This window comes from Felis catus, chromosome X, assembly GCF_018350175.1.
Source record: "Felis catus isolate Fca126 chromosome X, F.catus_Fca126_mat1.0, whole genome shotgun sequence".
Classification (NCBI taxonomy): Eukaryota; Metazoa; Chordata; class Mammalia; order Carnivora; family Felidae; genus Felis; species Felis catus.
The window spans coordinates 27,078,258-27,100,022 of NC_058386.1; the positions used below are offsets into that span (position 1 = coordinate 27,078,258).

General features: G+C 41.7%; 1 protein-coding gene across 16 annotated transcripts in view; it reads right to left on the minus strand.

Moving 5' to 3' along the window:
- DMD (dystrophin) overlaps nt 1-21,765 on the minus strand; it is a 2,379,610-nt gene that overhangs the window by 336,998 nt on the left and 2,020,847 nt on the right. For all 16 annotated transcript variants that reach the window (XM_045050793.1, XM_045050788.1, XM_045050791.1 and 13 more), the window contains 3 exons: nt 21,077-21,233; nt 4,120-4,240; nt 3,209-3,477 (listed from right to left, as the gene is read on the minus strand). In XM_045050793.1, coding sequence (XP_044906728.1) covers nt 3,209-3,477; nt 4,120-4,240; nt 21,077-21,233 — 547 coding nt within the window. The remainder of the gene's footprint in view (nt 1-3,208; nt 3,478-4,119; nt 4,241-21,076; nt 21,234-21,765) is intronic.

The window sequence follows — 21,765 nt, forward strand, 5'->3', positions numbered from 1 at the left end:
ACGCTCTTTCAGAAAGGGATATTCAGCGCATGGGTGTTTTGCTGTTATCGGGATCAGAATGAGAGTCTTCCTGGTTAGGGTGTGGGAAATGAACTTGGGCCGAGGATCGAGAACAGGTAGGAGAAGGGAAGTGAAAGGAAAAATGCAAACAGGCTTCAGGGAGGATCGGCTGATTCTGAGCTGTTTTACTTTTAGTGATTTTTCACTATGGAATCCTGTTGAGTGCATTCTCCATCCATGCTCCGTATCCTACAAAGGCTCCTGTGTGGCACATATGGCTATAAGTGAATCCCTTATAGACTCAGCCGCTTAATTAATAAACGAATGTGGTTCCTTTGGGACATTCTCCTAAACTTCTTTGTCATTTTGGGGGCTGATTTCTTTTTAAACGTCGTGCCTGTACGTTTTAATAAAAGTACTACTTTTAAGGCTGAACAAATACAAGGTAATACGTTTCAAAACATTATTTTAATTTTCAAGTAGCCGTCCATGTTGACCATTGCTTTAATTATCAGACATGGAGTCAAAGGATGTTAGGGTGGAAGAGATTTTCCAAGTTACAGAGCCCTCTTTTTTTTTTTTTTTTTAATTTTTTTTTCTCAACGTTTTTTATTTATTTTTGGGACAGAGAGAGACAGAGCATGAATGGGGGAGGGGCAGAGAGAGAGGGAGACACAGAATCGGAAACAGGCTCCAGGCTCTGAGCCATCAGCCCAGAGCCCGACGCGGGGCTCGAACCCACGGACCGTGAGATCGTGACCTGGCTGAAGTCGGACGCTTAACCGACTGCGCCACCCAGGCACCCCTAGAGCCCTCTTTTTTAATCTTCTCTTAAATCTGCACCCACCGTTTTCGTGAAGAGCTATTCCGTTCAACATCAGACTGTCGGCTTCATCAGGGCAAAGACCTACAATAACTACATATTGCAGAATGGCTCATAACCAAGAGTGGGGCGAAGAAATAAAGACGCAGAAGCAAATTCCTTTATATGTTGCTGACCCTTGCTCTTAGGAAGCTCACTGCCTGTGGGAAATTTGAGTGTGACAATTGAAGCACGTGTGGTGATCTAAGAAGGCAGTGAACTGAGGGCCATTTCTTCCGCTCGGTAGGAGCTGGGGGTGGGAGACACTCCGGACAAACTACAAAGACAGATGCCATTTGAGCTGGGCATTGAGGGCTCAATAGAAGATCACCAGGCACGTAAGGTGGAGGTAACCGAGGCCAAGAGAAGAGCACCTGCAAAGGCAGAGAGTGGTGAAGAAAGGTGGCATATTTGGGTAAAGGGGTGGTATGGTCAGAGTGTATGGAATGGCCAGGATGATGGGAGTCACAGTTGGGAATCTAAACCAGGGCTAGGAAGAAAAGGGCCGCCTGCCCTCTTCATTCATTGGGCTTCATTGTCAGGCAGGCAGGAGTTGGGACTGGAATCATAAGAGGGTGGATAAGGTAGAAATATCAGGAAAGAAACCGTTCATTCATTCAGTCGTTCACCAAATATTTAAAATTCTTTATCACTCGTCGTGAGAAGCCCCGGGTGTTACACACAAGTGCTGAATGACTGTTCTGTACGCCAGAAACTATTATTACGCTGCGTGTTAACTAAGTGGAAGTTAAATATGAACTTAAAAAAAGGGAAACGCAGTGTTCATGATGCGTCAGGTACAGCGAATGGGATCCATAGATGTACAATACAATCATCTGAGTAACACACACTAGGGGCCAGAACAGGACACTGGTTGAAAAGAGGAGAGAAAACAGAAAAGAGACATTCTGAGGTAGAACGAGCCGTCATGCGCAATCAGTCAAAACGGAGAAGGACTTAAGGAAGAAACTCAAGTTTCAAGCCTGAGCAACTTGTTGGATTAAGATCCATTCAGTGAAATAGGAAACACCGAGGAAAAGGCAGGTTAAGAGGGGACAGCAGCAGGGGAATGGTCAAACACGAGACTGAACGAACTTGATTTCAGAACGGTTGCGTTTTGATTCTAACGACATGTGGGCGAGGAGATCAGAAAAGAGACCCAGACCGGAAACCTACATTTGTCGCTGTCACGCCACTTCGAATCGGGAGTATTTATACAATACAAAGGGAACTGAGCTAAGGTTAGAAACTTGGGCACACGAACATCTGAAGAGTGGGCAGGGTTTCAGAACTGAGGGAAATAAAGGACGAAGAAGAAGGTATGAAACAATGTCATGAAAGCCAAAGGAGACGACACCTGCCGAGATGAGTCTGCTGGTGAACATGCCAAGTGCGGGTGAGAATTTCACTTCTTTTGAATTCGAACCTGGGAGGACTTTTGTTGGGTTTGACACTGGGTGAGTAAACGAAATGTTTCAAGTTGGTTATGTTTTCAAGTTGGTTTTCATAACGATATTCCTAAGTACGTATCTTCTTTTCAATAAATATATTTATCATCTTGGTACCACAAGAGAATTTAACTTCGGCCTCATGGGCAGTATTCCAAATAGATAATGATATTGCCCAGTATCCGCGGTGGACTAATGTATAACGTATTATATACATTGCCTTCTGAGGGGAGGACAGCGGTAACAGCCTCAACGCACAGTACCATAACTCACCCAAGTCATGTAATTTTGTTAGCAAAAAGGCCAAAGCCTAGATTCCCGGCTCTTGATGAAGTGTTCTATTTGTCCCTACTCTGATACTAAGTATCACAAAGAACACTCACGCGTGCGCGCACATGCACGCAACTCAGGTCATTTTCGTACAAGCGCTTAAATTCATTTCCTAATAGCAAAATAAAGGGGATTGTTTCACCCTGTAACTTTTAAATATTTCATTCCACATTATTAAAGACAGAGATGATTAGATCACCAATTCCTCCTAGAGAAAATACCACATGCAAGATGATTTTGAATTTGTGAAAGATCAACGGATTTCTAATGCACGAGGGCCCCATTTTAAACTTAGGGAGAAGAGGGTGCCCGGGTGGCTCAGTCGGTTGAACGTCCGACTTCGGCTCAGGTCATGATCTCACAGTTCGTGAGTTCGAGCCCCGCGCCGGGCTCTGTGCTGACAGCTCGGCGCCTGGAGCCTGCTCCGGATTCTGTGTGTGTCTCTCTCAAAAATAAACATTAAAAAATTTTTTTCTTAAACTTTGGGAGAAGAAAGTACCACACCCAAGTTCAGATTGGAACCTTTCAAGTCTCTCAAAGGGCCCCGAAGCAAAGGAATAGAAGGTACCTTGACTTTTTCGAGGTGATCTTGGAGAGAGTCAATGAGGAGGTCACCCACAGGCTGCCAGGAGCCCTTGATCACCTCAGCCTGACGCAGCTTGAGGTCAAGCTCATCGGTTGCTTCCTGAAGTTCCTGGAGTCTTTCGAGGGCCTCGTCTATTTTTCTCTGCCAGTCTGCAGAGTGCAGGTTCAGTTTTTCCCACTCGGTGTTGACCTCCTCAGCCTGCTTTCGCAGGAGCCGTGTAACATTCTGGGCTCTCTCCTCAGGAGGCAGCTCTAAATTGGTAACATGACAAGGTTTTAGGCCACAGTCCTTTTTGTTTTTGTTTCTGTTTTTTTTTTTTTAAAAAAACATTGTTGAAAAGGTCATACCGGAAGAAAGAAAGTACAGCGCAACAAGAGGGCAACCCATTGATTAATGGTTCTTTCGCACCTTGGCATAAATCCTGACAGTGTCCGCACATCTCAGGTCTGTCCTCCTGAATATATCTGTTCTACCTTCTATCATTCAGATCATCCAAGATCCATTTAAGCCAGCGAACAGAAACATGTTAGGATGCGCACCACAAGCTCGAATTTACTTCAGCCAGGCTCTTAAAAGGAAAATTAGGTTGTAGTCTCTATAACGATAGGATCCCTTCTCACAGCGAACCTCTTTTGTTTCTTATTTTCTAAGTGTTTCAATAACTGATCACTAATGAGTCTCTCTTAATGTTTATTTATGAAGGTGCAACTAGATTTATGCATGGTGGTTTAGGGTTCCTTTTTCTTTCCCAACATCTATGTTTAATTTGAATCGATTCTATTTAACTTAGAAAATATGAGCGCCATCCAGGCCCTGGCAGCAAGAATGGATGGGTCGCTCTGCCACCACTGATCCTTCTATCAATATGTTATTACAGTTCCACATTCAATTACCTCTGGGCTCCTGGTAGAGTTTCTCTAGTCCTTCTAAAGGCTGCTCTGTCAGAAATATTCGTACAGTCTCAAGAGTACTCATGATTACAGGTTCTTTCGTTTTCAATTCCCTCTTGAAGGCCTGTGAAATGAGATGAAAAGAAATGCTTATTTGGCTTGTGGCATTCTTCTCAAAATTAATCCTGGTTGTTCAGAACTTGGTTATGAAATTCCCAGGTCAATTTCTATCTCCTTTATTTATAAACCGATTGTCACAAAATGACAAATGAGCCCGTATGGATCTTTCTGTTAATCAGGAAACCACTGTGTGTATAAAACTATTCTGGAGAGCATGGGGGAACTTTCAAGATACATTGATGCTTTTTCATTAAGATAAGAGTGATTTACTTGTACAACCTGAGCGCCAAACTTGAAATCTGAAGGCACAGTTGAAAGATACATATTACAAGATGCTCACGGGGATAATGAAGACTTCTGTATACCCGAAAGAATGGTTATTCAAGAGCACAGTAGGGGGCCTGAAGGGCTGTTTGGAAGAACCTAGGTTGTACTGAAATACACAACCAATTCAATCCATAACCGTCAGTTAATTCTGTCAAAATGTCTGACAACTTATAAAGTGAAGTATTCACAGTAAAAACTCAGTCCTTTTGAAAAATACCCATTATCTAATGTGACTTCTTTGAGAATGGTAGAAATGCTTTGAGGTATACTGGACTTAGGAATTGAGGGAATAAGTTTCTATAAAAGAATAGGCCTAGAATAGGTCTCTTGGGGTCATCTATGCTAGTTATCAATTTTTAACCCTAATCTGTAAGCTTCTTTGATACAGAGGATTAAAAGGAAAGCAAAATGCAGAGTTTCTGTCTTCAGGAAGCTTCCGGATGAAAAGAGGGAGAACACTAACACACTAGAAACAGAGCAAAAACAATAAACTTCATACGCAATTGAGTGCCAACGGTGGTGAGACAGCGTACGAGGCTAGAATAAATTGACAGATACTTGGAAACCATCGAAGATAGTTACGGACCAGATTCTACTATCTTAGAAGTGAAGATGTTAATGAAAGTATTAAGTACCACATAAATGTTAATAGATCAGTGTAAACAGTAATAATAATTGCCCCGACATAGAGTTTATTTATTCAAATCCCTTTTCAATTCTGCCCTAGTTTTAGCAATGTTACCTATTGAATTTAGCCCTGTTCTGTTACTGAGAGAAAAATTAGCTGCATCTCGTTTGAACTCCAGATATATTGTGTTGTAGGAATGCTCCAGAACTGTATTATATGATACGTGTATAGATAAAATCCTCATCAATCAAAAAAAATCCATGGGACGCCTGGGTGGCTCAGTCGGTTGAGCGTCCGACTTTGGCTCAGGTCATGATCTCGCGGTTTGTGGGTTTGAGCCCCGCGTCGGGCTCTGTGCTGATGGCTCAGAGCCTGGATCCTGCTTGGGATTCTGTGTCTTCCTCTCTCTCTGCCTCTCCCCTGCCTGCTCTCTGTCTCTTAAAAATAAATAAATGTTAAAAAAAAATTTAAAAAAAAATCCTGAGTTTGACACTTGGCAAAATGATTTGTCTTCCATAGTTACTTAACAGTTAAGTGGAAAGAGGCAAGGTGCTTAGTTTTTTTTAATGTTTATTTATTTTAAGAGAGAGATTGCTACTGGGGGAGAGGGGCAGAGACAGAGAGGGAGAGAGAATCTTAAGAAGGCTCCATGCTTAGTGCAGAGCCCGATGTGGGACTCGATCCCATGACTGTGACATCATGACCAGAGCCAAAATCAAGAGTCAGATGCTTAACTGACCAAGCCACCCAGGCGCCCCGAGGCAAGGTGTTTGAATTGAAATAATAAAGTTCTAGAAGTGAAATATTAGGATTCAGTCTTTGGATGGGGATGTAGTTTCGGTACAGTGAGATATTTTTGTCCGCTTGAAATAATACAGAGTAGGTATTATAATACGGAGTAGGTGGGTTATTTATTCTGCTTAAGTGTAAGGCTGATTTTCCCTCTAATATCTCATTTGAAATCTGTGTGTGTGTGTGTGTGTGTGTGTGCGCACGTGCACGCGTGTGTATGTGTATACAGTTCTTGTATTCTTATATTTTCTCATACATTTAATTTTCCCAACTTCAAAAAAAATATGATTTTTTCTAGTCTCTCCATTTGGACTTGATAGGAGGCAATTAACTTTGACATTACTAATTATAAAATAATAATGGCTCCCTTTGTTGAACTACTGTGTGTCAGTAGCTGTATAAGAAACTAGAAACGCAAAGTTGAATGCAAAACAACCCCTCCCATTTAGCAACTCGTATACAGGAGAAGAGTCAAACACAGAAATAATTTCAAAACGGTGTGGAAAGTGCTAGAGTTTTGCATCATATGGGAAAGGAAATTGGGAAAGGCTCCCTAGAGAAGATAGTATTCATGAGGGATTCTAAAGCATGATTGTGCATTAGCCAGCGAAGTGCAGATTAGAGGAGGGAGAAGAAAACCAACGAAAATACATGTGTGAAGACATAAGACATAATACAGTATGGCATATATTATCCACATCTCAAGTTTTCTCAAGTAGGCCAGTTCTCTTTCTTCTTTCTTTCGTTCTTTCTTTCTTTCTTTCTTTCTTTCTTTCTTTCTTTTTCTTTTTTTTTGAGAGAGTGAGAGAGCGAGCAGGGGAGGGTCAGAGGAAGAAGGAGAGAGAGAATCTCAAGCAGGCTCCACACCCAGCATGGACCCCGACATAGGGCTCAATCTCATGATGTGAGCCGAAATAAAGAGTCAGATACTTAACTGACCGAGCTACCCAGGTGCCCCCAGGAGATCAGGGGGCTTTGAGAGGATTTAAGCAGGAGAGTGGTGTGGGCATGTGTGTGTTTCAAATAGATGTCCCTGACATAAATACAGAGTGTGTCTTTGAGAAGGGCAGAAATGAAATTAGACCAGTTAGGAGGCAACTGGAAGAATTCAGTGAAAGATTGTGAGGATCTGATCCAGGGCAGTGGAACCCACCCCCCACCCCCCGCTAAAAAAAAAGGATAGAGTAGGGAAATGTTAAGGTGTAGAGGTGTGGGAATTTGGTGACTGAAAAGATGCCAGTGATAAGAGAGAGGAAGAAGCAAGGAAGACTTCTAGCTTCTAGGTTGGGTAGATGAGTGAATTCTGGGTGCAATTAGACCGCATTCGAGGAAATAAAGCCTCCTGCATTTCTCAGCACACCTATAAAGAGCTCTGGCTCCGAGAACCTTCCCATGGGAACTGATCTGCAGTCATTCATCTAGTCAATTTCTCTCATCCAAGAGGATCAAACTGTTAGAGCCCAGAGGAAGTTCCCAGGTTAAGTTCCAAGTTGTCAGCAAGACTGGGGTGGCTCTCTCTTTAGGTCTTTACAGGTTGGGAAAAAAGCCCAGACCTCGGTGACATTTCCAGTTTGTAAAATCCAAGCTACATAGGGCTATCTGGCTTTTAGAAAGGTTAGAGTTAGGACTCAGGCCCTTTATGTTTCCAAGGAGACCCTATCGGGAGGAGAAGGGGACCTTTCTGAAGGAGGAGGCTTCCTTCCCCTTTATAATAGAAAAATCCTTTTTCCTTGTCTCTGGCCTAGGGAATATGTAGCCAGTCATGTGGGAAAATTTTCCATTGGCTCTCACCACTGGCTCTTACTTTACCAGGAGTAAGACTTGGGGTAAAGCCCGTGAGAAGGGGTGAGACAGTGATGATATTCCCTGTTAGGTAATTCAAAGAAATCAGTCTCTGATCCAGGATACTTCATATGCACATTCGGGATAAAATTAATAACGATGAATATTAAAAACTCAACACGAGTATGAGGGGGGAATCTGTCTCGTGATACGCTCAGCTTGGAGAAGTACCATTCCTTCCAGAAGGACAGAAATATCAAAGTCTGATGTTCAGGGAGAAGAAAAAGGAGATTTAGGAGTCATTTTCTCAGTTAACATCCACTGAGTGCCTATGATTATGCATAGAGATGAGGATTAAAATGACATAGTACACGAGATTGCTCAGGCAGTAGAGTATATTCTAGAGAATATACAAAATGTACGGGCAGACAGGGGAAATAGATCCCACGAGAGGCCAAAAAGGAGTGGGACGAACAGGTGGAAAGCGGGGGGAAATGAGAAGTGTAGAACTATTGAAGAGAGAGGAAGAAAGTGATGGAGAGCGTCCAATCACGGCCCTCAGATGTAAAGCCAGAGCAGCACTGAGACGTGTTCGTAGGACCCGGTGAGAGCAATTTCAGCGGAGGGCAGTAGCCTCAGAAGTCGGCTGAGTTGAGGAGTGAGTGGGAGAAGAAGGGGTAATGAGAGATGAGAAAAATTAGATGAGAACTGTGCAGTATACATTTTTTTCTGAGAAAGAGGAAAGGAAGATAGGAAGAGGACAGGTCAGATTACAATGTAAGAGGATGGTCCGTTCCTTTTAGAACGGGAATGGTTTGAACACAGGGTGAAAGATGGAAGCTACCAGTAGGGTCATCGGCCGTCCTGGTTTGTGTGGAACTGAGGAGTACTTCATGAAGTGGGGCTTTGAATGCTAAAACCAGGACGGTCGCCTGCAACCCGGGCCAGTTGGTGACCATGGCAGAGAGGAATATATCAGAGCCATAGACAAGGGAAGGTGGAGACAACTGGAGCGAGGTCTGTCAAAGAAGGACACAGATCTTAAAGGTCCCATCAAATTGACAAAGTCCAAGACCCTGATGATGCAATTCCATTGTCACAACTGAACATTCATTGTGAGAGACCACTTGTTTGCCCCTCGAGTTGTTGCCAAGGGCATAGCAACATCACAGCTGCACAGTTCATTGCTTAAATATGAGTCACTGAGGATTCAACTGAGTCTAAAGAAAAGACAAAGGAAGTTCTGTCATTACAAAGACATAAACGGCATTATTTTCACATCGATGTCTGAAATTAAGAAAAGAAAGTGGATGGAAGAGAAGGTTATGTGTTATATCGTTAGAAGTGGGGAAGATTTCGACCAAATATAAGAGAGGTTAAAAACCCCAGAAAAAAGGAAGAAATGGTTGGTTCGAGAAATTCAGAAGACAAAGAAAATGGTAATATTTCTCACTATGTGGAAAAAAACCACAAATAGGAATATGTCATTGGAAGCCTGGTGATAATGGAAGGTCTTGTTCCATTTGTTCATTGAAAAGATTTTGAGCACCTGTACTTATGAGACACTGTTCTAGGCAGTAAGTATCAGCGGCCCTCATAGCGTGGAGTTTAAAAGAGATAGGCTTATGTAGCCAATGCAAAAACAAAGACAACAAAGACAGAAACTCGGGAAGAGTCTGCGTTACAATAATGACAAATCAATTTTTCAACATCTAATCGACTTACCATAAACCGCATAAGAGTTCACTGCATTTTAAGAGGAAGGAAGATGGAAACATTTTAAAACAAAAACAAGAACAGTCAATGTCAGGGGACTTAACTCTTTGATAACCGCCTTGCCTGTCAAAGGTATTTGACAGGCTATTTGATGCTATTTGAGCGACGTTTGGGGAAATATACACTCCTATGCTATACTGATTTCGTCTCATAGGTTATGCTTAATGTTTTAAATCAGACAAGGAGGTTCGTTCATGTGCCAATGTGAGAAAGGTATCAGATATAGAGCCCTTCCTCCCGACACATACAGAATAACCTTTACATTAGATGTTAATATTCAGATGTTAAGATATCTACTTCCGGAATCCTTTGAACAGATCAAATTATTTTCTTTAAAACTCATCCTCTTCCCCACAGCCTCCTTTTTGCCTTTCCAAGGATAGCCAGGCCCAAGGGCCTAAAACAGTGATATGGAAGGAACCAGAAGCAACTACTAAGACCTAGAACACCTCTGAGAAAAGAAAGTAGCATTCCGTCTTACAAATGAAGAAAAACAGGCATATTAAATTGACCTTTTTCCTTCAGCTCCTAAGTTTCACAGAATAATTTATATGAAGCATGCACTACACAAGCGTACTAGTGGGGCATGCCAAGGTAAACCCATTTATTTTAAGGTGAGATGATCTGATAGGTAACATTTATTTATGACTTTTAATGTTTATTTATTTAAGCAGTCTCTACACCCACTGTGGGGCTGAAACTCACAACCCCAAGATCAAGGGCCACGTGCTTTTACCCACTGAGCCAGCCAGGTGCCCCTGATGGATAGTATTTATGTATCACAAATACTGACCAACTGGGTGACTGACTGTAGGCTAATTAGCTAATTAAAAATATTTATTTTGAATCCATTATGTATAGGAGAGGGAAGATTTAGGAACATGATCTTTGTCCTGAAGGAGTCAATAGTTTGGCTGAATAGATATGTTTGTGGTGATACTTTTATACTCTGAATGTTTTACCAATGCGGAGTAAAGTACAGATAAGTTGGGATTTGCCTAAGGCCATCAGCTCATTAGTCACTTAGAATCCAAATCCTGAAATTCTTAAGCCAGGCTGAAGGTGAGTGACGGCAAAAAATAAAAGATCCCTGAATTACAATAATTTGGAAGCCGCATAATCGCAAAATCCTAATGGCCATGAAGCAAGTCAGAAATTAAGAAAAAAAAAAAAAAAACACCTGAAAGTAATAGAGAAGAACCGAGTCGTTGATTATTTGATTTTTCTTTCCCCGGCCTCTCGTCCTTACGGGGGAAAAAACCAAATAGGGTGAATCTGACCTCAAATACCTATTAATACCATACAGAGAAGTAGCTTAGAACCACGTGTAGAGAGGATGAAGAGCGTGAGACACTGACGTGCTTGAGGGACCTCAGGGAAGAGAGGGGCGGGATGAGAGCTCTGGGCACAGGGACTAACATTTTTGAGAGAAAAGCGATGATGCTTTCACCTAGACATGGTGGTCCTATCGCTATGGATGTGAGTAAAAACCCCCGCTTGTCCAAACACAGATCTCTTTCAACCATGTGCAGTTTCCACGGAGCTGAATTTCATCTAAATTCCCACTGAGGTGGCAAGTCCATATTTGTGTTACTGCGACTGAAATCTCATGGAATGACTGTACGTCTTCACACTTGTCAGCAGAACTTGACAGAATCACCCTGCCAGGCGGACGGAGGTGGTGGTGAAAAGGATGTTCGAGTCTGGGATGGGCCGAAGCTGGGCTGGGTGATCTAGAACCAGGCCTAAGATCTCCCTGAGCCCTTGCGTCCTCGTTTGTAAAAATGCGGGGGGGTTTACTAAACACCTTACCTAAGTTCTCGCATCCAGTTGGAATGTTCCATAAGCAAAGTGTTTAGGTTGTTTAGGTCATTAATTGGCCATCAGCCTGTTACATGGTGGCAATTTGAGACGATCTCTTCTAGACGGCATTCCTAATGATAAAAATTATAGCCATAGCTTGGCACGTAGTGGATAATAAATTTTGTTGACCACATAACAGAACACCCAGTTCGAAAACCAGAGTGTGTTATGTGGAGGCCAGTTTGATTTAGATGCAGAACATGCTTGACGGTGAAAGCCTGGGCTCATGAATTAGTAGAGAAAAAATTAAATGCTGTCGATTGGGAAAAATTGAGAGCTCTTATTCTGGGCCTTTCCTTACGTGCCAGATCCAAGGCTGAATGGAATCGTTGAGCTGCCGAGTGGATTTTCCTCAAGAGGAGGCCCTATTTGCTCTGCCTTCTTAATCCTAGAGATTCCCTCCCTGAAGGAGGTGTCCATGCCCCACATTAGAAGGAGATGTTCATGCTCACACATTCAGAAGTTAGAACTGCTTGGTTGGGGCTTTTCGTCCAGTCTGAAGCATTAGGTAAGGGATGAGCGAACACTAGACAGACCCTAAAATTTGGAGTGATCTAATGGTGCCACACAGACAACAAGTGGTTCCTGAACGGGCACAGGACAAGGACATTAACACAGCCATAGCTACAAATTGATCAGTGTTTTAGTTTTGTCACCCTATATGATCAGGCTAGTTTCCACATTGTTTCTGCTTTTTCTATATGCCTCCCATACTGTTTTGACTTCTGAAAAGAAAGTTGAATACATTCTTGTCACCACAGTGACACTCCTCACGTAGACAGCCGCCATGTTTACTGAGTCTCAAACACCTCACCAGTGTTTTGTTTACTGAATGCTGACTTAGGGCGCGTCAAAGCCCAATGAACTTGAAACCAAGATGTTGGGAAGGGGCAAGATCCAGAAATGCGGTTAACTGGAGTGGCAGGAATTTTGCCTCTAAGAATCTAAGGCAAATTCATGGGGATTCATGGAAGGCAGAAATCGGAAAGAAGCAGGAAGAGAAGAACAACAAGAAAACAAAAAGACAGAGGATTCCCTTCATTTTCATCGGAAATGGCTGGTATTAGAGAAGTTCTACAAATGGAGGGTATGGAATACAAAGGAAAGTTCCAATCATCCCGATATTTTAAAATTGCACTAAAAATGCTCAATATGAGATATAGCTCCTTAAGAAAGTCTTAAGTTAGTTCAACCCGCTACCCACAGTAGTGTTAACTCTAGGCACTAGGTCGTACAGCAGGTCCCTAGAACGTATTCCTTCTGCACAACTGAAACTTCCCATTTCATCCTCTCCCCAGCTTTTCACAACCTCCTTTCCAATTTCTACTTCTAAGAGTTTGACTACATAATCATCATTAAGTAAGATGGAAAAAAGGTCCATTTTTGTTTCCACTCCATTCCTGAATGAAAGCGAAGATAATGGATCACGGTATCAGCTACATCTCGGCTGTTGTTTCTGAGAGTCAACAACAAGAACAACCGTCTTTCGTAAGCGAGACTGAATCAGTTTCAAGCAGAGTCGAAAAATAAAAGGCCACACGTCAAGCCTGAGATGATTACAAAAAAAAATCTAATTGTATTCAATGAGAAAACATTTTGGAGTGTTTTGGGGGGGGGGGGACATGTGCTTAATCAACACCTTGTTGAGATTTATTTCTTTGGAAGCCTTTTAAAGTAAAAGTTGTGCTCTCTGAGATCAAGGGCATGGGCTAGAATAGAGTCCAGCCTGCTTGCAGATCTGTGATACTATGGAGGAATAGTTTAGTGCCCACGCAGCGTCTGGAACAGCTGTTTGACTCTAAATCCTAGGCCTGGGCTGCTTCCAACAACCACTGGGGAAGTCACTTCCTATTGACAATAATGTTGTTAAGTTCTGAGCTGACCTTGAGAAATCACTGGTGAAAGCTCAAACTATTCCCATGGTCATTTAGAGAATTAGGTCTTAGGTTATTGAACCTAAACCCTAAGTTTTGGAAATTCCTTCTGTAGCAATAGTACAGATGAATTGATTATCAGGAGACCCCGTGACAAATTAACTTATATCCATTCCCAGGAGGCTCCACCAGAATCTGAGATTGTCAAGTGTTAAGTGGTGAATAATTTCTGAATTGTACCATTTGTCTCTATCGATATAATCTAAATGTGGAAGACTTGTTTGGCTCCACATACACGGCCTCATCCGTGATCGTTTCAAAGTCTTTCCCACCTCCATAAATGGTCTCATCATTTCTCCACTTGTTCAAATCAGACACTTCACAGACATCCTTGACTCTTCACTTCCTCTCACATTCCACATCCCATGTCTCTGAAGTTTTGTCAGCTCTACCCTCAAAATATATCTTGGGCCAAATAATTTGTCATCATGTCTATCCTTTCCACTCTCGGCCAAGTCATTATTATCTCCTGCCCAGATGACTTCACCGCCCTCCTAACTTTCTCCCTGCTTTCACTTTTGCTCCTCCCACTGCCGATTCTCCATAGACCAGCCAGAGTCAACTTCTGGACACCCAAAGCCAGTTCACGTCATCCCTGCTTATGGTCCCCCAGTGGTGTCTTCTTATGCACAAAATAAAATCCACTCCAAATGGTGGCCGGCAACATGAATGCTTCTCTGGCCTTTGACACTCTCTACAACCTACCATTAGCCCATCCGGTTATTCCTTGAGCGCACAGAACCTGTTCCTACATCTAGGCTTCTGCATTCACGGCTTCTTCTGCCTGAAATATTCTTCACTCAAGGTCTTTGCTTGGCTCACTCAGACCTTTGGAGGAAAAGCACCTCTACAGGTAGGCCACTACCTCTCATTCTTTCTCTGGTCCTGTTTTGTTTACTTTTCTTGCTAGCACTGATTTGATAGGAGCCTAATGTTAATTTATTGGTTTACTACATGTTGTGCTCAGTAAAATCTGAAGGTCCGTGGGGGCGGAGTCTCGTTTTGTTCACTCCTTTATCCTCAGCCCTGGCACAGGGTAGGCCCTCAATAAATAACGACCGAGAGAATCAATAAATCCTGGGAGTCTGAGTTATGGCACAGTTTTCCCTAAAATGCTTTTTTTGGGAAAAGGAAGGACACAGAAAAAGACCAGGGGTTCATTTGAAAGTAAATGAATGTGTCAAAGCGCCCTATAAAGGCAACATCCTACACAAATATCATTTGAAGGGTGTTTTTTCCAGATGTCAGAATATTTTGACATGGTTCGAAAGAGGACTTTGGTAGGGAAGTCAATTTGTAAATTATTCATATTTTATTTTGTTAGGATCATTAAAGAAAAGTGGCAAATCCTAGATGGCTCCGTTCTCAAGTTTTGATGATGTAGCTAGTTTTCAGAAGACTCCCTCAAACGCCTAGAAATGTCGTACTAAAAATAATTTTAAAATCTTTTCTATTCAGCATTCCTAAATAGGACTGCATAAAATATCAAACTTACACAAAAGTAGCTTACTCCATTAGGGATACAGAATAGATCCAAAAGATGTCTATTTCCAAAGTAATATCCAGATTTCTCATTGTTTTCTTGATTTAGCTGAATGTCTTGTTTTGAAGAAATTTGGAATTTTGACTTAAATTGTGAACTTTATTAGTAAAAGGTTACTTGTGAAATGTTTTATTATCTTAACATCCATAGGCCCTGCAGCCACGTTCTCCTTATCCCCACCTGATACCGTCGAATTCTATTTCCTGGTCTTTTTCTTTATAAGCCTTGCTATGAGTTTATCGCTTTTATTGGCCTGTTTAAAGAATAAGCTTTTGGCCTTGTTGAGTGAAAACAAAACAAAATAAAACAAAAAAAAGATGTCTAGTTGTCTGTTTCTTCCAACACAGAGAGGCAGACAGTGGAGAGTAGAAATAACTAACAGTGAATTTGCAGGCCAACCAAACTTGTTCAGAAAACTCTAAGAGGCCAGGTCATTGAATGTTGGAATGAATTACCCTATCACAACCTTTTTTTTGTTGTTTTTCAGAGGTGCTAGGGAACAATGCATTTTGTTCTTCTTTTGACACAGAGCTGACTTGAATCTTAACATTCACAAATGGCACCCGAAGACATAATCTATTTCTGTGGAAAGAAAACACAGCGAACTCATCAAGCTAACACAGCTACTAAAATGTACCCAAAGGAAGCAGGCTAGCATTGATGACAGAATTAGCTTAAATAAATGTATAATCAACAACGTGATTCCAGGATAATTTTATCGAATTTCTAAACCTCTCCCTCACTTTGTGGTGACTTCTGAGGAAATCGAACATGCATAATATATGACCTGACAAATGAACAAGTAAACTACTTTATTCCAGCCTTTTCGTTTGTCAACAGCATCCACACAATAATGGCTTTCTGTCCACTGTTTTAATAATGTATGTATTGATTCCTTCCATCTAAATCTTAACCAGAAAATCTTAGAAAGCTTTGAAGGTGTCCTTAACGGTCTCAAGGGAAGGAATTATAGAGATTTTTAAAGTGAAAGATGAAAGCCTAATGACAAACAAGTTCATTACTACAGATGCAAACAAAAAGTCATTATGTACAGTGTTCTTATAATCAAGACCTAATCTCCGTTCGGATTTGGGGTAGGAGGAAGGGAGTTGAAGAAGCCACTGGTTTATCGCTGTTCTCCTTAGAAATTTCCCACTATGATGGGCTCCTTTAAAACTCTCTCTACGTTAATCACAGAAGTAGACAAGTAATAAATATCACTTTAGTGACCGCTCAAGTAAAACAAAGGAAGTCAGTTTTAAAAATATATCTGGACCAGAATAATACACGCTAATTGAAAACGAGTCAGTCTAGCGAGGCAAGTAATGAGGGGCCGTAAAAGCCTGGATAATGTATTCAAAAGATATAAAAATCGGTCAGTTTATATTTGCGAAGGCATATTTGAGCTTTAATTATTTATAACATATGGAGCATTATTTTATTAATCAGGTTCGAGAGCCATGCCAGCTACAGTTTGTTATGCCGCCCGGCTGGTTTGGGGAACACAGATCCACTCCCATGAGGGTGAAAATTGTTTTGGGGGGTAAGACTGCAGTCCCTAACTACCTGTGTGGAATGTCTTGGAATTTTCCCTATAGGAAAAACATGAACTCTCCATCACGGTGATTGAGAATGACTGCAGGTTTTTGCCTTAAGAGTACAAGACATACGATGCTGTGCTATCAGATTTTATCATTCATCTGCAACGATACACAAAGAAAATGTAAATTGCCTCTTCCGTAAACATCCTGATTTATATAAAAGAAAAGGAAAAATATTTTCCTATAGTTTCGACTTCTGACATCGTAATGGGATTTGTATTCCCGTAAGAAGCGACAACCCGAGGCATTAATAATTTACAATAGATGGTAAGCAGGGGATTTGAAAAAAAGTGACACACCAAATACGTGGGGAACAAGTTTATGATGGCAAGTGACCCATCTTGATACTAAACAGTCTATATCAACAGTATTTGAATCAAGAAACCCATAAAGAGCAAGACGATTTATAATCCCGGAAATGTGGCAAAGTAAAACAAGTCTACAAATACAAAATCCGTCAAAGACTAGATCTTGACAGTCTTGTACTGATTATATTTCCTTTCTCTCTTGCTAAGTAAGTTCAGGAGATCTGATAAAGAGACACAGTTTCAAGGATTTTCCTTTTTTCCTTTTGCCAACAGGCACCAGGAGCATTACTAACTAGACAGGCATTCCATTGCTACTATAAAAGGGCTACTGCATAAATGTGACAAAACTCTGAGTAAACAGGGTGCTAAATGGTTCTCTCATCAACACTTAGGAGTGATGATGTTCTTTGAGGGAGGAGAGTGTTTTGTGACAAGAATGTTTCTTAAGGATACAAAGAGAAGCTCATGAAAACATTGGGCCAGACCACAAGTAAAAACAGTGGGCATCAAAGTAGCTCCACACAGTACAAATGGACGCCGAATTGGGAATAAACAGAAAAATCCTGCAGTTAGGAGGGAACATCACTCGTCATTCTTCTTTCCCTGCCCTTGGTCTCAGAAAACTAAAGAAGAATGAATAAGGTTAAGATTAGATCACTGATTGGTTTGTTTCCCTTCCTCCTTCCCTTCTTCCCTTTCTTCCTCAATTCCTTTGTTTCATTACCTATTTTGTGTCTACTCTGTACTAGGCACTTTATAAAGTGCTGGGTATAAAAATGACAACCCTCTCCCCAAAATAAGGCTTCTTGGGGCACATGGTTTAGTGACAGTGATTGACATTAATCAAAAAATTACACATATATGTGATGACAAAGAATGTTAAGTTGCAGAGGGAAAAGTAGACTGTGTATGAGAGCATGTAGAAGAAGATCTGGTCAAATGTGGGCAACATGGAAAAGCTTGCTCGATGTCTGAGCCAAGATGTAAAGGATTATCAGAAGTTAACCAGGAAATTATGAAGGCGTGGGGGTAGGTAGGAGGGGCTTCAGACAGAGGATCAACATGTTCAAAGCACCACCTGAGAGTAACATGGAGTACTGTAGAAACCAAAAGAACATGGTGCATGGCTAGGGTCCAGAGGGCAAGAGAAAGAGCAGTAAGAAAAGAGAAGGTTGGGGCCTTGTTGAGGATTTTGGTCCTTCCCCAGTGGCACTGAGAAGCCATTAAAGAGTGTTAAGATGAGGACTGACATAATTCAGTGTATGTTTTTACATAAATCGCTCTGGCTGAAATGTAAAGACTGCATTGTAGGGTGGCCAGAGTAGATGCAGAAACATTAGGAGATATGGTCTTCTGTAACTATGGTGATGACTGCAGTAGACAGAGCCAAGGAATACTTTGGAGGTAAACTGACTCAGTGATGTATTGGGCTGGCCAATGGAACACTTGGTTTGTCACCCTGAAAAGGTGACTATAGTGGTCTTCTCTGTCGTTGTTTGGACAGGAGAAAGTATTTAGTTAGATTCTCCAAGTTTGGGGGGTTTTGCAGATGGCACCCACAAAAAGATAATAAAGCACAGGATCTTATCATCTTGGGGAAGAGTTATTAAAATGTCTTATGATTGAACCTAAGTTAGATTCGGAGGGAGGTGAAGAGAGAGGAGTAGTGGAACGCACGTATAGAACACAGAGTTATCAACGGGCTGGAAGTCCTGAGAAGTTAAAGAAAGGTGACAGATGGGTATCTGAACAAGCACACCAGCCAAGTGGGGATTAATTCACTTCCGTCTGGTGCACGTTACCCATAACTCTAGCATCGCTGTCTCCCCAGAGCGTGTTACTGGTCATGAGATTCCGGCGTAAGAGGACTGAGCATGAGTACTAACATTTCACCACTGTTAGCAAGTCATTAAAGCCAATAACCTGGGACACTGAGGAAGTATTTATAATAAGATGCTGGCTAGTAGGCACTGTGGAAACTTGGATCACATTCTTCATCTCATAGCTGAAGAACAAAGTAACAATCTCAATCTAACTTACAGAGGAATGTGACTAGAGTCTGTCCTGACTGCCAGTGCCCTTGTCCGATGATTCAACTTTGGTTTCTAGAAGTAGACTGGAATTACACCTTTGGTAGAAATTCTGTCTCATTTCTTTACATCATATAAATGCATTCGATTTAAAATGCCCTCTGTCTCAATGAACGCTCTTCTACACACACACCAGCGTGTTTGGACTATTTATTCAAAGGCAGAACATTTTGAAAACCGTCACTATTATATCTCACTCTACCACGAAGCTAATTTAGTGTTCTGGATCTTAGGAAGGGGAATTGCTAAAGGAGAAACTGTCAGTTTCCTTGGCAATTGTTTTTGGCAAAGACTCCTGGATCTCCCCTCATGTCTTCTTCCCTTTGAGCAATCGTCTATATCCTCTTCTCTGGAATAATAGAAATCCTTGACTTTTCTTGAAGATGCTACCTTTGGCTATGTCTCCACAGAGATCTTTCTTTAAGTGTTGAACATACAGAAGTGACACCATTTAATCAAGCTTTGGTTGTCGGGTAGTCATTTACTTGGTTTGCTATTCATTTCTGTTCTTGTGCCTTTTATTCTCCTTTCAAATACACTTCTCAGCATCCAGTGTATGCCAGACACTTTGCTAGCTACTAGGGTCTTGGAGGTGAGCAAGACCAAATCTCTGACTTCCCCACTCAGAGCCTAATAGAGAAAACAGAAATATGACAAAGAGCAAAAGAAAACAAAAACAGTGAGAAACAATCAGTCACTGTTGGAGGATGCTAGTGAATGAACAACTTGCTATTCTGAAGGCTGGTAAAGTATCCTGCTTCTCGTATATGAACTGCATACTGCGTGCCCAAAGAGTAGATGAATGAACTCCCCCCCCCCCCCCCCCCGTAGGAGTATTCTGGCTAATAAACGAAGAGGAAATGATAGAAATAGGTAATTATCACATTCCAACCCCAGCCATTGGTCATGGACAGCTGCCCAAATCACACACACAAAAGAGAAAACAAGACCTTACATACCTCCTGATGATGGAGGAGTACACTACCATCTCTGAAGCAGTCTTCCCAAAAGTGTCAAGCCTGAATAGGATCAAGCCTATTGAACTGCACTATTCAATATGGTGGCCACTAGGCGATCAAGCCCATTGAACTGTACTTACCGTTCAATATGGCAGCCACTGGGCACAACCGGCTACTGTGTGCTCGAAAGGTAGCTAGTGTGAATCGAGTTGTGCTGCAACTGTACATTTTTATGTTGTCCGTTGACATAGCCGTATTTATTGTTGTGTAGTTATGCAAGGTGCAACCGTTAGAGCGAACTGGGTGAAGCGTAGAGGGAAACTGTACTATTTTTGTAACTCACTGGCAATCTATAGTTATTTCAAAAATAAAAGTTTTAAAAAATGTGTTTCAGAGACAAATTGGCCACGGGCAATGTGTGAAGCTTATTTTAATTCTTATTGAAACAAAAAACATGTTAAAACATTTGAGACACATATATGTTAAGAGTGGAAATTTGAATAATGCCCGATAGTCACTAGAATAAAATTTAAAACGCATTATAGTAGCAATGTGGTCACATTTAAAGAGTGGAAACTCATCTTTTGAGATACTTTCTCAGTTGTTTATGAGTTAAACGATCCACGCTTGATATTTATCTCAAAATAATAGAGAACCGGTAGAGGTCTAGAAGAAGTCAGATCGGGCATGAGCTGATAACTGTTTGAAGTCTTGATGGATTCGTGGCTGTTTACTAGAGGATTCTGCCTCCTTTGTATATGTTTAATATTTTCCCTAACACAGTGTTTTTAAAAATCGCTAACAGAGATGGGCAATTTCTTAAAGGATATTGTTAATGTGGGCGCTTTTGACATTTACAATAATAATGGCTTGGATTATTTATAATTGACTCCTGGATCGGCAGAGTGAAAACAATTTCTAGTCAGCTCAGTTTCAACCCAAACTCTTTTTTTTTTTTTTTTAAACGTTTATTTATTTTTGGGACAGAGAGAGACAGAGCATGAACGGGGGAGGGGCAGAGAGAGAGGGAGACACAGAATCGGAAACAGGCTCCAGGCTCTGAACCATCAGCCCAGAGCCCGACGTGGGGCTCGAACTCACGGACCGCGAGATCGTGACCTGGCTGAAGTCGGACGCTTAACCGACTGTGCCACCCAGGCGCCCCAACCCAAACTCATTTTAAGAGAGTCCCTGAATGCTCACTCTGTGCAAGGCACTAGTCTTAAAAATGTCTTACCCTGTGTACATCGTTCTGCTTCTGAACTGCTGGAAAATCGCCTCCCATCGGTGCCTGCCGGCTTAACTCGTCATCTTTCAGCTGTAGCCACACCAGAAGCTCCTGAAGAGAGAGGTGCAGACGCTTCCACTGGTCAGAACTGGCTTCCAAATGAGACCTGAAGAACAGCAGGGACAAAGGAGGTCAAAATATCTAGAATGGTTAACGAACGATTTCAATAATCCCATTAAAGGCACAGTGGTTTGGTTAGTTCCATAGTACATAAACCCACTGTGAACCATACAGCAGTCCTCAATAAAAATCTAGCTCTGTGCTTCTGCGAGCCATAATGGGGGCATTTTGAGGGCAATTTTGAGGGAAGACAGTGTTTAGCTGTACATTTATCGCCACATGCAGAACGCTGAGACTTTCGGCATGAAATATACACCGGAATGGATTGCTTTTCCACAGCGTTGCAGTCAATGATTCTTAATGTTTCTGGTAGAAAAAATTTTGCTCCCAGTGACTAATATAAACCACTCGGTTTTCAAGTGACTCATGCTCGTACTGGAATTCTTTCGGCTTTGAGAAATGGAAAGGTCTCTCCCCACATTTTGACTTTTCCATTTCTACACCCTAGGCAGCCTCTTCCATTGACTCCTTCCATCTGGCATCTGTTCCTTTCTGCTCCTCTTCCCATATGCTTCCCT